General features: G+C 41.7%; 1 protein-coding gene across 1 annotated transcript in view; it reads right to left on the bottom strand.

Moving 5' to 3' along the window:
• Positions 1–16,093, bottom strand: part of tbxas1 (thromboxane A synthase 1 (platelet)) — a 241,244-nt gene extending 225,151 nt beyond the window's left edge. The window contains exons 1-2 of the mRNA XM_060840011.1: positions 16,005–16,093; positions 1,326–1,464 (exon numbers count right to left, since the gene is read on the bottom strand). Coding sequence (XP_060695994.1) covers positions 1,326–1,432 — 107 coding nt within the window. The 5' untranslated portion in view covers positions 1,433–1,464; positions 16,005–16,093. The remainder of the gene's footprint in view (positions 1–1,325; positions 1,465–16,004) is intronic.
• Positions 16,094–16,541: the final 448 nt, after the last annotated feature.

Raw genomic sequence — 16,541 nt, 5'->3', positions numbered from 1 at the left:
TGGAAATGTTTTTCCTCAAATCCCATCGAAGCCTCTTGCCTTTCACTTTAAAATAATCTCCCTTGATATTGACCCTTCAACTGACAGAAAAAGCTGCTTTCTATTACCCTGTCCATGCCCCTCATACTCTTCCAAATCTCTATGAAGTCCCTTCAACTTTCTCGACTGCAAAGAAAACAACCCAAGTTTACTCAGCCTCTGTTCATCGCCGAAATGCTCCATCCCAGGCAACATTCTGGTGAATTTCCTTTGCACCCCTTCCAGTGCAATCACATCCTTCCTATGGAGTGGTGACCAGAACTGCACACAGTACTCCTAACCAGATTTCCGTATAGCTCCAACATAACTTCCCTGCTCTTATAATCTATGCCACAATGGATAAAGTCAAGCATTCTGTATGCCTTAGATTAGATTACTTACAATGTGGAAACAGGCCCTTCAGCCCAACACGTCCACACCGACCCGCTGAAGCGCAACCCACCCATCCCCCTACCCCTTTACCTAACACTACGGGCAATTTAGCATGGCCAATTCACCTGACCTGCACATCTTTGGACTGTGGGAGGAAACCAGAGCACCCGGAGGAAACCCACGCAGACACGGGGAGAATGTGCAAACTCCACACAGTCAGTCGCCTGAGTCGGGAATTGAACCCGGGTCTCTGGCGCTGTGAAGTAGCAGTGCAAACCACTGTGCCACCGTGCCGCCCTTCTTATGCAATGTGGTATTAACTGCCCACTGGGCAATTAAAGATGTACAATAAATGCTGGCCTAGCCAGAGGTGCCCACATCCTATGAAAGAAAGAATAAAGAAAAACATTAAACTTGAGCATTTTACTGGGCTAGAGTTTCCTGCAAGTAGAACACTTGCAATCTGTCTGCAGGAAACCTTCTAAACTTGGTTTCACATAAGACTGCACTCATCCTTCATACAATGCTAAATATGCTGGGAGCTTGTGACTTATGTTTGAGAGTCAGACGAACAATCAGATGATATGATCTTTGTAGAAGTTTACATGCGACATCGTTGAACAGAAGCACCATTGTTCACATGACCTTGATGGATTGGTGATCAGACTTGAGTAACAGTTCTAACAACAATGACCAGGACCACCTTGACACTAAACTTTTTCCAATTTTGCAGACAGTGAGACACACTGACTTCTTTCATGTTTCACACGGACAAAGTCAATTTTCTATGGACAAAAGGGACTTGTTGGGCCGAAGGGCCTGTTTCCACACTGTAGGCAATCTAATCTAAACTAAAAAGCAATATCACAACGACAAACATAAAAACAAAAAAAGACAACTTTCAAATTACTTACCAGTACAGAAGACAAAGGAACAGCACAAATAATCCAACAGAAACTGTTGTCCCAGTGAGTTCAATCGAGGGCACTGGAATCCCTACAAGTTCCATCAAAGATGCCATCTTCAGTGTTTCTGTCTGAATCCTGCACAATACTGAAAAGAACAGAAGCAATGGATATCACACATGCTGAACAGATTGAGCAATTTGCAGCAAGGCGTTGTTTTTGACATTCAAGTCAATTGGCCTGAAAAGTAAACAGGCACATTAATGTTTACCAACCAACCATGCAGAACAAATCTGAAAAAACAGCTCCAGTTCAGAAACTGTAGGAGTCTTTTTTTCCCCCACTGACCCCTCCTTCCATTCCACAAACACATCAGAAAAGATGTAGACGTCATTTCTTAGAGTGGTACCAGGATTGTTAGAGAATTTCTTGAGCCTATTAAAATTAGTTGTGGTCTGACAAGTGCCTTGTACAGTTTTAGAAAGGCATGCCTGTCTTTATATTTCATTCCCTTTGAAATAAAGGCCAACATTCCTTTTGCATGCTAAACCTGCATGCTAGCTTTTTTAATTCATACACATGGACTACCAAATTCTTTTGTGCTGCAGCTTTCTCAATTTAACTAATATTCAGCTCTTCTACCTTTCCTACCAAAGTGCATATACCCTTACACTTTCCCACATTCCATCCGCCATGTTTTTGCCTACTCTCTTAATCTGTCCATACCCCTATGAAGACTCGTCACCATTTGCCTTTCCACATATGTTTGTAGCTTTTTCAATTGTGACCTCTTTCTTTTCAGTTTCTGGTTGAGGTCTTGTAGCATTGTTTGCCTTGTAGATGGTGGATCGGAATGGGGACGTGGGGAGTGACTGGCCACAAAATTCTTGGCCTCTGACCTACTCTTATACCCACAATATTTATGTTGGCTGAACCAGTTCAGTTTCTAGTCAATTGCAACCACCAGGATGTTAATACAGGGGGATTCAATGATGATTACATACTAGATCTTTTTGGAGATGGTCATTCTCAGCATTTGCCATTTATCAGCCTAGGCCTACAAGCTGTCAGGTCTCGGTACGTATGGACACAGACTGCTTGCTTCAGTACCTTGCGAGTTGAGAATGATTGCAAACATTGTGCAATCATCAGCAATCATTCTCAAATCTGACCTTATTGTGGAAGGGAAGGTCATTGATAAAGCAGCTAAAGACAGCTAGAGGTACTGAAACTCCTGCAGTGATGTCCTGTGTCTTTATGTTCATTGTTGTGCAGCACAGTAGAATGTCATTATCAGCGTATGGCCTGTAATTTCACCTTTCATTGGAGGTATGTTGTATACTGCCCTGTGGGATACTTCAAGTACTAATGCTATTGAAGCAGTGAACAGCATTATAAAAAGTATTAATCTCAATACATGGTCTAAAAGATAATTGTCAAAATTCAATCGTAGATTCCCAGTCCTGCTGGTCGCCAATTTTCCACCACTACAGTACTTGGATCCTTGTAGAAACCCACATGCAACCTCGTTGAACAGAAGCACCATTGTTCACATGACCTTGATGGATTGGTGGTCAGATTTAAGTAACACATCTAACAATGACCAGGACCACCTTGACACTGTAACCTTCTTCCAACTTTGCGGACAGTGAGACACTGACTTCCTCATCTGTTCTATCACTGAAGACTTCTCAGTATTTGTCTGGCACCTCGCTTCTCAACCATGATGACAAAGGTCGCCTTACCAGGAACTTGGAATCCAGACAGTGTTGCTCATGGGAACGAGTACCCAAGGGCCTATTGCACATTGAGTTGATGATCCATGAGGAAGATTCTTACATCAGGTTACCCAATGTCCATTTTCATGGCATAAGTACCTTCCATCAAACAACTGGACAACTCTTGACCATTCGTCCAGCAACACTTTCTGTTTTGTTCAATACGAATTTTCTCCTCAAAAGAAACGTGTTGAACAAAATCTTCACAGAAATTTAAGCTTTTTCTGATGCTCTTAAGTTCATTGTCATGGCTCCATACAACAAAATTCTAAAGTTCAATTTTGAGTACCTGGAGAGGAACCCAAATCACTGTCTTCAATAATACCAAATCATTTATCTTTAGTCTTCACCTATAGTATTAAAATGTATTTTTGTCTTCAAAAGTGGATATAACCAAAGAAGTTGCATGTTGGCAGTATCGACACCCTTAGCTATTACCAGGAAACTAGAATCAGAATAAACCTCAACAGCTAATTCCCCATGTTATTTTCCTCAACACTAATCCAGAACTATTTTCTTCTATTCAATCACCAGATGTGGACATCACTGGCCAGGCCAGTATTTATTGCCCTAATTGCCCAGAGGGCAGTTGAGAATCAACCAAATTCAATCACTAATCAATCTCAGCTGGGAATGGGTACATTTACCAAGCTACAAAAACAAAGACACAGGAATCCATGATCTTTGAACTTGAACCCAACAATTAAAGTCTGCCTGAGAATATAACTGACATTAAAACAGTCTGCCCCTGCAGATGGATGTTAATGACCCCAGAACAATACATGGAAGTAGAGTTCTTCCAGGCAACCTTAGCTCAATTTGTAAATAGACCAACTGACCATTCACTTCAGGGCTTGCTGGTATTAAATACCTGCCTGGGTTTCTGACATAACTATATAATTTCACAGTGTACATTAGACTTTAGTGCCTTCCCACCAGATAAAAACAGAATCCAATTCAGCTCCGAAATGCAAGCCTACTCAACTGATTGACTGAATTCCTTCAAATGAGATACATCTGTTGCTAGCTGGAGTGAAGAACCCCTCATACAAAATATAGGTTCCTGCTAACATTAACAGGATCATGGTTCCTGAATCAACTTTGATCATAAGGGAGATCAAAGATTAATTTCTACAGAAATGTGAATATTCAAAACTCTCTGAAAATGTTCCATGTCCCCTTCCCTTAACTGATCTAGGTTTTTCATGTTCCTTCACCTGTGTCAGGAAATCCTATGCTTTGAAGTGGGTTGGGAGTTCTGACAGGTATCAGAAAAATGGGATCAAGATAAATGGATTAGTCCCTTTCATTCCTGTTTGTTGGTGTTCATCCTGGAAATATAGATTTGTTTTGTGGATCGGGCCAGTTGGGATAATGCAATAACAAAATGAGGTCATACCCACAGAAGTAGCAGCATCTCCTATTTGCATCGGATCTACGTTTTCTGGTCCACAGGGCCCTGCTCAGCATTGCCAGGTTTTCCAAAACCCCTTCTCTTCAAATTAGCCAACTGGTTTACCAACACAATCCAAGTCTTGTACACGTCTTGCATATATGTCACCTTGCCAAACTATCTGATGCTCTCATCACCTTCTGTTAATTCATCATCTCCCACACTTGCAACTCAGTTAGTTGCTCATAAGGTCATAAGAAATAGTTGCCATTCAGCCCCTCGAGCCCACTTTACCATTCGTTAAATTATGGCCGCTCTGACTGTGATTAACTCCACTTTCTTGTCTGCCCCTTGATAACCTGTCACTCTCAAGTCAATCAAAACTACATGCAGCAGCTTTGAAGATATTTAATGATCTATCTGTCACTTTTCATTGAGGAAGACAATTCCAAACCTAGTGACTCTCAGAGAAGAAATTCCTCTTCCTCGCTGTCTTAAAGGGGGAAATATCCTCATAGCATCTGTTATGACATGGGGTAAACCTTCCTACTTAATTTAAAACCAGCACCAGAGCAAAGATTCATCCTATGCAGTAATCTGTAAATTTCAAGTGGCCAAGAACTACTTAAAGTAAAAAATTAACAACTTTATTTCTTAAAGTATAACAGAGGATAATTGACTAACAACTGTTTGCCATTTCTTTCTCTAACCTATCTTTTACCTTCCCTTCTATAATACTAGTCCAATAAAACTACCAATTAAGATTTATAAAAATATAAAATTAGTATAGGTACTCTCACAGATTGCTACTGGTCATGTTCTAAGATCCAGAGATACTGGGGTGCTATGGTAGGGGAACTAAAGGACATCCTGGGAATTGAAATTAACGTGGATCCAGTATTTCTTCTTTTGGGTTGCCAAACTTGCCCTCTCTGGGGGAACACGGGAAGAGATTGTGTAACATTCTTACCCACTGTGCGAGGAAGAACATTCTACTGAATTGGACGTCAGAAAATCCACCAGGTCTTAAGGAGTGGCATAGGCTGGTGATTGAGCGTCTCCCCCAAGACTACTTTAAAAAATTGGTGCACCACAAAACAGAGCAGTTTTACAAAACATGGTGGCCCTTTTAAAGTATACGGACAGACTTATCAGCAATGTTAATTAGGGCCGTAATAGATCCATGGGAATCAGTATGGATGCCCATGAGGCCCTGGGAGGAAAAGGCTGGGGGAAAAGGAATACAGGTACTATAGATGGTGTTCCCAGATATGGGAACCTCAGTGGAGGTGTGACGAGTGAAGTAGAATAAAAAGTCATTTGAATTTAGTTTAAGTTAGTATTTATTTAATATGTTTGTAGTTTAGTTTAAGTTATGTGGATGTGTTTGGTCTGATAGAATAGTAGGTCATTTGTTAATAATACTGCACATGGCTTTGTTGTACTGCCTCTATTTTTCTGTTTTAATTGTTTTTTTTGTATATAGATGCTTTGTAAAATATTTTCAAAGGCTTTCAATAAAAATGTTTATTTAAAAAACTTGACCAAAACCACACTCCTCCTCCTTTACCAAAACCAGGCAGCTTTTGTTCTATTCGAATCTTCCTGTGTCTTTTCTTTTTCTTAGGAATTTCTGCATCACAGGTTACTGATTGGAAAGCTTTCGTTTTAAGAGAGCTATTTTTCAGTTAGTCTGTTTTCATGCTGGGCTTGTCAGTTCTCCTCTCAACTGTTCAATTTTCCCTGGTCTCATACCCTCAAAGCATCGGATTGAGTCATTGGCTTTTAAGATTCTCAATATACTCAATTCAAACTGCATTGGAGTTCGATTGTTTGTCGGGGTATAATCTGAACTGATTGGCCGAATTCAAATGTATTTGGTCTCCAGGCAATGAGCTAATCAAGTTGTTTCACCAAGTGTTACATTGTTGCCTTATTAGGAATACTTGGTGCTATGTCCGGTAGCTCTGCTGTTTTTAACTCTTAAAGTATACCCCCCCCCTTCATAACACAATTGACCCTTCCAAACTCCTTTAGAATCTTATATGTTCCATAAAATCACCTGAACTCTAATAAACGCAAACATATTTACCTTTCCTCATAAGACAAGCCCCTCATCCCAGGACTTAGACTAGTTAACTTTCTCTGGATTGTTTTTGATGGTAATCCACTCTTTGCTAACTAATGAGATCAAGATTAGACATAATATTCAAGTTGCAATCTCCCCACATCCTGTACAGTTGTAGAAACGCTTTCCAAATTTGGTATTCCAGGCCCCACACAATAAAAGCCAAAATTCCACTTGCCATGCCTGATTACAAACTATTTTTGATTCAAGGATATCCAAAACTTTCTGTACTGCATTATTCTGTAGTCATTCTTGATTTAAATTATATTCTGCTTTTTTATTCTTCCTGCCAAAGTGGACAACAAATATTTTCCACCTGCCAACCTTTTGCCCACTGAACTAACCCATCCATATCTCTCTAAAGCCAGTGTTCTTCACAAAATTTGCTTTTCTACCTTGTTTTGCACGGTCAGCAAATTTGGCTCAATACATTCTGTTGCTTCATTCAAGGTCATTAACACAGATTGTAAATAGTTAAAGCCTCAACACTGTGACATTTCACAATTACCTATTTCCTGTTAGATATCCACCCTCTATCCTTGCGAACATATCACCCCCAAAGCCATTCTCTTTCTGTTCCCTTGCCTCGTTGAGATGCTCATGTATAATATCTGTAGAGACCTAAAAAGCACATTGATTGAAAATTCCTCTCCTATCACTGTTTCCTTTCTTTACAGATGCTGCCTGTTGTCCTGAATCTTCACCATTTTCTGTGGACTTTTTCAGCTATTTTTAAAATCATCACAGGATATATTTGAGTTCCAAGTCTCTAAAGTTAGCTTTCCAGGATAAACTAATAGTTATGCTCTACAACTGCAAACTTCCATGCCTAGGATCGGGGAAGGGAAGATCACCAAGGGTTTCATCAGCTAACCACGATCCAGTGATTTCTTACAAGTGGATGTCAGTTGAGGTTCAGGGTCACTGATTGGTTGATGCCCTTTTTGTCATATAATCTGTCACCAATCACTGTCAAGACTTAAAAGTAAACAACAACCAATCAAGGAAGTGTCAAAAGGCAGCAACCATTTGTGGAACTGAATCCTTGCAACAGATTCCACCAGCAGGTGGGGAAGGCAGTTACAGTAAGGTTGAAATTTTTTAAAATTAGTTATTTCCATTTTAGGTTGATAGATATAATGACAAATCAGATTTAAAAAAGAAATAGATCAATGGGGAATAAACAATCTGATATGAAGGATCACTTTTCTCTTGCAGCAAAGAAATGCTTATCTGTTATATTGAGCACAGTTTTATTTGGAAGCTATTTGGTAGTCACTGAGCTATTTCAGATCTGACCATGTTCTATCCTCCACATCACATCTGCAGCACAATCAGAGCTCCATGGACGCTTACTTATAATAGTCTACTTGCAGAAACCTGGCACTGGATCAAGTCGAATTATCTAGAGCACAACACACAATGAACTACTTTTGAAACTATCGTTGCTACGTAGCTGAATGCAGCAGCAATTCTATGCCAGCAATGTCCCAGAAACAGCGAGGACATGAATAACCAGTTTTTGTTACTGATTGAGAGAAGAATGCTGACCATGAACTTCCTGATATTCATCTGAGTACTACAATAAAATCTGTAACATTCACCAGAACTGACAAGACTTAACATCTCATTGAAAGACTGTCACCTCCAACAGTAATGCCTTATTACAACCCTAGAGTGCCAGATTAGAATGGGTCCTGAACCTACAATCTTCTGAGACTGAAGCAGTGTAGTCACATTAATAGTTTGGGGCTGGAGTGCCCTCTGCTGTAATAAAAAAATCTGTAAATGAGAATTCCTGTTCTCTTGATTTGTCTTGAATCTGATTTTTCTCTCCATATGTTTTTCAGGATTAGAATTGTAGACAACAATAGACAAGCAACCTATTAGTTGTGGGCTCAAGTTCCAGTAGAGTAAACTGCTAAACTGAATTCAATAAATCTAGTTCTTTACCATTTTATTATGTGGAGATGCCATTGCTGGCCCAGGGTGGACAAGGTCAGAAGTCACACAACACCAGATTATAGCTGAAAATGTGTTGCTGATTAAAGCACAGCAGGTTAGGCAGCATCCAAGTTACAGGAAATTCGACGTTTCGGGCCAGAGCCCTTCATCAGGAATTCCTGATGAAGGGCTCTGGCCCAAAACGTCGAATTTCCTGTTCCTTGGATGCTGCCTAACCTGCTGTGCTTTAACCAGCAACACATTTTCAGCTCTGATCTCCAGGATCTGCAGACCTCACTTTTTACTCTAACACCAGATTATAGTCCAACAGGTTTATTTGAAATCACAAACTTTCAGAGCACTGACAGTGGAGCAGTACTCCAAAAGCTTGTGATTTCAAAGAAACTTGTTGGACTGTAAATTGGTGTCATGTGACTTCTGATCATTTCATCATAGTTCTAGCCTGCAATGAAAGAAACCTAAATAGACATCTACTCCAAACTACTGGTAGACTCATGATGACCTCATAGGTGGTTTAGAAAAATCATTTTGTTGTGCAAAATTTGAACATCTACCACCAACTTTCCCAGATAGGATAATAAATACACTTGTGAAAACATTGCCTGTACCTGACGACTTTCTTCAGAATAATCAGATGGCTACACTTTAGTGTGTAAAATCATAAGGTGGCATAACTATTTAAAGCATTCACACTGAAATTAATTATTTATCAGTAAGTGAAAAAAGGCCACAAGTAGTCACACCTGTTGGGCACGGAGGTAAATATATGACAGAATTGAGTTCACTTACAAACTTGACAGGAATGAAACCATGGCAGACAGCTGCCATCTTATTCGGGAAGCCAATAGTTAATGGAGATATCATGCATTCACACAGAGTACTGCCTATGAGTGTTTAGCCGAAGTTTTTTATTTCTATCCTATTGTCTGGATAGACAAGTTTCTAATGCTGTCTTGGCTAGCCTCCAATCTTTCACTCTCCATAAACTCAAGCTCATCTGACGTTTTGCCACATTTCCCCTAACTGCTCATAAAGTTTCATCCACCCAATATGCCTGTGCTTAGTGACCTTTGCTCCTCCATGATCTCTCTCTACTCTATAACCTCCTCCAGCACTACAACTCTGAAATCTCTCCACTTGTTCAATTCTGGCCTTTTGTTCATCACCATCCTTTATTCATCCACTATTGGCAACTGTATCTTCAAATGTCTGGGCTTAAGGATCTTTTCCTAAAGCTTTCCATTGCTTACCGATTCTTTAAGTTGTCATTTCAAACCTATCCCTTAAACCACAGCTACATTGTCACCCCTTTCAACATCCCTTTCTTTGATTGTATTTTTTCTGATTAAACTCCTATGAACTGTCTTGGGATATTTTATCGATGTAAAAGGTGCTAAGTAACTATAAGTTGTTGTTATAGATCAAGTAATCCAAAGTTTCTCTTGTACACCTCTGGCAGATGTGCCTCATTCTGTAAAAAGTGGTGGGAAAAAATATGCAACAAACATACATTATATGGAATGTAAAACCCACTTCTCTGGACTTTCAGCAATTTCGATTTATTTCTTTCCTCAGGCTTTTGGGAGAAATTTGATTACCTTACATAGAATTAACAGATGTGCACTGATCATTCATTCCAACTGATCTATGTGAGTGTTTATGCTCTACACAAGCCTCTTTTACTTCTTCATTCATTCTCAGCTCATGGACATTTTTTGATGAGGACAGAATTTAGTATTGTTCTTCAGTTGCCATCAAGAAGTTGGTGGCGTCTTCAATCATTACAAAGCTGTCAAATCCACAGAGCCTCATGCTCTACATCCTAGAGTCCAAAAGTAAGTGACAGCAGTGATAGTGGATGCATTGGTTATAATAGTCCAAAATTCCCTGAATTCAGGAAAGATTCCAGTGGATTGGAAAAATGCTCATACAATGCCCTTATTCAAGAGAGGCAGAAAGTAGTAAACTATATTTAACATCTGCCATTGGGAAACTGTTAGAATAAACTATTAAGGAAGTAGGAACGCAACATTTGCAAAATCAAAATGCAATCCACTAGAGTCAGCATTGTTTTATAAAGGGTAAATTGCATTTGATTGACTTGCTAGTCTTCTTCACAGATGTACCAAGCAAAATATTAATGGAGGTCCTATAGATGCAATTTATCTGGATTTCTAGAAGGTGCTGAACAAAATGTTGTCATGATTTGAAGATGACAAGGTGTTGGACTGGGGTGTACAAAAGTTAAATATCACACAACACCAGGTTATAGTCCAACAGGTTTAATTAGAAGCACTAGATTTCACCACACTCCGAAAGCTAAGTGCTTCTAATTAAATCTGTTGGACTATAACCTGGTGTTGTGCGATTTTTTAATTTGTACACAAAATGTTGATACACAAGGTGAGATCACATATGGTTAGAGGTAATATATTAGTTTGGAAAGAGGATTGGCCAACCAACAGAAAGCTCAGTCAGGATAAATGGGTCTTTATTTCTCTGTGGAATGCCAGAGAGTTCGGCCCTCAGGCCCCCACTATTTATAATCTATATTAATGACTTAGTTACAGGGCCAAATCTTCAGATGACACTAAAACAGGTGGGAAAGTAAACTGCAATGAAGAAATAAGAAATTTACAAATGGATATGGGCAAGACCATAAGAAATAGGAACGTGAGTAGGCTGTTTGGCATCTCAAGCATGCCCTGCCATTCAATAGGATCTAGGTCACCTGACACTCCTCAGCTCCATTTTTGTCCTTTTTCCCCTGTTGATCAAGAATCTAACACAGTATTAAATATACACAAGAACTCTGGCCCTACACCTCATTGTAGCAACGGGTTCCAGAGACACTCAACACTCAGAAGAAATTCCTCCTCATTTCAGTCATAGATTGTGCCCCTTTCTTCTGAGACTATGCCCTCTGGTCCTAGATTCTCCCAAGAGTGGAAACATTCTCTCAACATTTACCCTGTCAAGCCTTTTAAGAATCCTATTTGTTTCAATGAGTTCACCTCTCATTCTTCTGAACTCCAGCAAGCAGACTCCCAAACTGTTTAGCCTTTGCTCACAAGACAATCCCTCCATACCAGGGATCATCCTAGTGAACTGTCCCCGAACTAACTCCAATGCAATGATATCTATCTTTAATAAGGGGACGAAAATCATAAACAGTATGTCAGATATGGTCTCACCAGCACCTTGTACAGTTGCGGGAAGAATTCCCTACTCTTACACTCGAAATAAGGGCCAGCATTCCATTAGCCTTCCTGATCACTTGCTGCACCTGTGTTAGCTTTCTGTGCTTTGTGCCAAAATATCCCCAAGTCCCTTTGTGTTGCAGCTTTCTGCAGTTTATCCTCCATTTAAATAATATCCCGTTCTTTTTTCTCCCTTCCAAAATGAAATTCACATTTTCTCACATTATACAGCTTTGGCCAACATTTTTCCCACTTACTTAACCTGTCAAAATCTATCTGTAAATTGTCTGCATTCCTCTCACAACCTGTCTTTCCACCTATTTTTGTATCATCAGCTCTGTCCATTTATTTATCATTTCCTCTCTTTTTTTCCTCTTTGTTTTTCTTTATCCCTTGGTGTTTCTTTCCAGCCTCAGCACAGACCCAGCAGGGCACCCGTGGCAGTGTCTTGGCCCGACCTTCTAGCAAGGTCTCAACCTGGTCTCTTGGCGGCTCGTGGTGGTTTCTTGGTTCGGTGTGTGAGTGGGTCCTGCCCAGGCATGTTCTAGAGGCCAGGGGAGATAGGAAGGGGGCAGTAACTTTGGCAGCAGTGTGGCCCAATGTGCCAAGAGTGAGCGGTGACGGAAGCCCCCTGGTTCTGCGGTAGCAGTGTCGAGAACAGGCAGCTGACGTCTCCAGAGAGCAAGATAATGGACAACCCAAAAGCTGTTGAACTTGTAATTTCTTATTTTGTAGTTGAAGGAAGACTTTAATGTTAACAAAGAATTTATTTCTTTATTTTTTACTTATTCTAGGAAGGTAACACTTAACTTTAATCACTAAGATGTCACCATCTATTTCCCACATTCTATATCTTCCATGACTTCTCCACATTAAACACTGATGCAGAATACTTGTTTAGTATCTCCCCCATCTCCTGCTATTCCACACATAGGCTGCCTTGCTGATCTTTGAGGGACCCTATTCTTTCCATAGTTACCCTTTTGTCCTCAATGCATTTATTTTAAAAGTCTCTTTGGATTCTCCTTAACCCTATTTACCAAAGCTATCTCATGTCCCCTTTTTGCCCTCCTGATTTCCCTCTTAAGTATACTCCTACTGCCTTTATACTCCTCTAAGGATTCACTCAATCTCTGCCGTCTCTACCTGACATATGTTTTCTTCTTTTTCTTGAGTAAAACCACAATTTCTCTAGTCATCCAGCATTCCCCACACCTACTAGCCTTGTTTTTGACCCAAACAGGAAAATACTGTCTCTGGACCCTCATTGTTTCATTTTTAAGGCTTCCCATTTTCCAGCCATCCCTTTACCTGTGAACATCTGCACCCAGTGACTTTTGAAAGTTCATGCCTCATACCATCCAAATTGGCCTTCCTCCAACTTAGAACTTTAACTATTAGATCTGGCCTATCCTTTTCCATCAATATTTTAAAACTAATAGAATTATGGTCACTGGCCACAAAGTGCTCCCGCACTGACACCTTTCCTTCCTGGTCTCACCCCGAATTCTCATCCTTTTTGAGATTGTCCACCTGTCATTCCCACTCCAATCTTAATTCCTCTAAGAAACCTCTGACCCTGCATCCAGTCCCTCCAAACTCTCCCCTACAAAACTACTAACCAGCCAATTTCCCTTCTGAACCTCAATGTTAGCTGATGTGTTTTTTTAATATCCAGAACTGCCCTTACACACAGCATTCCCCACCACCAAAACGCCCACAGCATTTTTTTCATCAATCACTCACCACCCATGTTTTCAATTGAAAAATTTACATGCAAAGCCTGTTAAGGGCAAAGCAGACTATCAAAAGGTGAGGTAGAGGGGGAGGGGGCTAAATTAAAATAGAGTTGAAAGTGGGCTGGCTACTGTTGTTAGGCTTCCTGTCCTCAGTTACTATCCCTGTATTTCAAATCTGCCATCATCACAAAACCCTAATCCTAATGCATCCTTAACCCTACCTCCAATTTCAAAAACTGCTGCCCTATCCCCAAATTCCTTTTCCATTTCCAATTCCAAGTCCTTGAATGGGATAGAAATAATCTATTTCCATCTTCCCTGCAACTCCAGATTTTAATTCCTCTTATTAGACTACAGACAGAACTCTGATCACCATCACAAATGGCATCTGACCTGACTGTGACCATGATGGGCTAATGGTAAGATTCTTGATAGTGTAGATGAGCAGAGAGATCTTGCTGTCCATGTACATAGATCCCTGAAAGTTGCCACCCAGGTTGATAGGGTTGTTAGGAGGAGAAAGTGACGTCTGCAGATGCTGGAGATCAGAGCTGAAAATGTGTCGCTGGAAAAGCGCAGCTGGTCAGGCAGCATCCAAGGAACAGGAAATTCGACGTTTCGGGCATAAGCCCTTCATCAGTTCCTGAATCAGTTCTGGTGTCCCTACATCAAATCACACCAAACCCTACTCTTCTATCACTCACATGCTCACTGATCTAGTTCGAAAGTCTTCATCTTCATTTTTCAACCCCTCCATTACCTTGCCTCTATTTTCAGTAACCTCTTCTGTCTGACATATTTTTGAGATCTCTGCAGTCCTTCAATTATGGCCTAGGGGAATCGTTCCAGCTTTGGCAGGAGTGCAACTAGTAGAGTCAATAGATGTGAAGCTGGAAGAGCACAGCAAGTCAGGCAACATCCAATGAGCAGGAAAGTCAACTTTTCAAGCCGAAACCCTTCGTCAAGACTCATCCAGGTTCACATCTATTGATGCTTATTTCCAGCATCTGCAGCCTTACAGTGTCCTAGTGTACCTAGTGGAATTGACTACATGCGTAATTTGCCAGTTACCTAATTCCCTGACCCAGGAGAGCAACTCATTGCAAATATTGAACAGAGAAGGTAAAAAGAAATGGTCAGTGTAGTCACTGGTATTCAGTAACCAGTTGCAAATAATATAGGCGGCACGGTGGCTCAGTGGTTAGCACTGCTGCCTCACAACATCAGGGTCCCAGGTTCGGTTTCAGCCTTGGGCGACCGTGTGGAGTTTGTGCATTCTCCCAGTGTCTGCGTGGGTTTCCTCCTGGTGTTCCAATTTACTCCCACAGTCCAAAGATGTGCAAACCAGGTGAATTGGGAATGCTAAATTGCACATAGCATTAGTCAGAGGGAAATGTGGGTTACTCTTCGGAGGGTCGGAGTGGGCTGGTTGAGCCAAAGGGCCTGTTTCCATACTGTAGGGAATCTAATCTAAGATCCCATTAATGAGATCCAACACTTAGGTTTCGATGCAGGGCAGAAAGCTGACCAGGAAGAACAATCTTTGAAAATGGTGATGCGACATTTAGCACCAATACTTGATTTGGAGATCATTCCAAAGACAAATGCCTCTTTGTTTATTATTAGTAACCTATTTTTCTCATTAACTTGTTCAGAGATGTTATCACCCCTCTGGAGCAGGAAGCACTTGAACCCAGGCATTCTCATCAAGGGGTTGGGGGGCTACGACTGCACTACGAGTCCCCCACAACAGACACATCTTAACTGTTGGCTTCAATGCCTCTCAGCTGCAAGGTTAAGACCAGGGTCTCCCCTCCGTCGGAGCAAATTACTGCAGATGCTGGAATCTGAACTGAAAGCCAAACAAAAAACGCTGGAAATCATAGCGGCTCAGGCAGTAAAAAGTTCTCCCCCCCCCATCTTCTCCTGCTGGTGCCAAGCCAAAGGGGAGTGTGCGCCAGTGAAGGGGACTCAGATGGAAGGACCGACGTGAGGGAGCCAGGGGCCGGATCAAGTGATTCTCGGGTCGGGACACAAGGGAACGAAGGCATCTACCTGGGGCCCGCATTCACCTGGAGGCCTGCATCTACCTGGGGGCCTGCATTCACCTGGAGGCCTGCATTCACCTGGAGGCCTGCATTCACCTGGAGGCCTGCATCTACCTGGAGGCCTGCATCTACCTGGGGGCCTGCATCTACCTGGAGGCCTGCATCTACCTGGAGGCCTGCATCTACCTGGAGGCCTGCATTCACCTAGGGCCTGCATCTACCCGGAGGCCTGCATTCACCTGGAGGCCTGCATCTACCTGGGCCACAACCTCTGCCTAGCAACATGGCAATATGACCGCGGCTGGACACTAAAAGACCGCAGCGTTGCGTGCAAAATAGGGGATCGACAATCAGTGGTCCACCACCAACATTACCGAACAACCCCCTCTCCCAGGAACCCGTCCTCTACCTCCTCCAGGCCGAGCTTAAACCCTCACCTCAATGTTGTTGTTGTTGCTGCCGCCGCCGTCACCACCTCCTCTTCTTCGGGTGGGTCACCGTCGCCGCTGCGCGCGGGGCCGTCTGGGAATTGTAGTCCTCCCCTCAACACCCCTCAGCTCGAGTCCAATAGGCGGTGGCGGCGAGGGTGGACTACAGTTCCCACAAGGCTCCGCGTGCTGTCAATCACCTACCTATGTATCAGCCTAAGCCAGATGTAAACATTGATGTACTGCACTGTGTATTGGCATCAACTGCACCGGCTAGATCATCTGAAGGCAGCACTGACGCGGCAGAACAGCATCCACCAAAAGAGAAGTTCGGGGGACTGTTTGAACCCAATTTATTAAAATCGTCAACAGAAATCAATGAGCTAATGATTTATTGATGTCTGTGCGGCTGCTTTGACGCAGGCTATTCTTAGGGTAGAAGTGGGCCGGAGCTGAGAAACAAAGTCCATCTCTGCTCTTGGTGAATCACACTTGTTAAAAGTCAATAAATCGTTAATGAGATTGTGAGTCTTGGCAACACTGCAT

This window comes from Hemiscyllium ocellatum, chromosome 19 (assembly GCF_020745735.1).
Source record: "Hemiscyllium ocellatum isolate sHemOce1 chromosome 19, sHemOce1.pat.X.cur, whole genome shotgun sequence".
Lineage (NCBI taxonomy): Eukaryota > Metazoa > Chordata > Chondrichthyes > Orectolobiformes > Hemiscylliidae > Hemiscyllium > Hemiscyllium ocellatum.
Note: the sequence above shows the minus strand (reverse complement) of the source record. Positions and strands in the feature narration are given on the sequence as shown.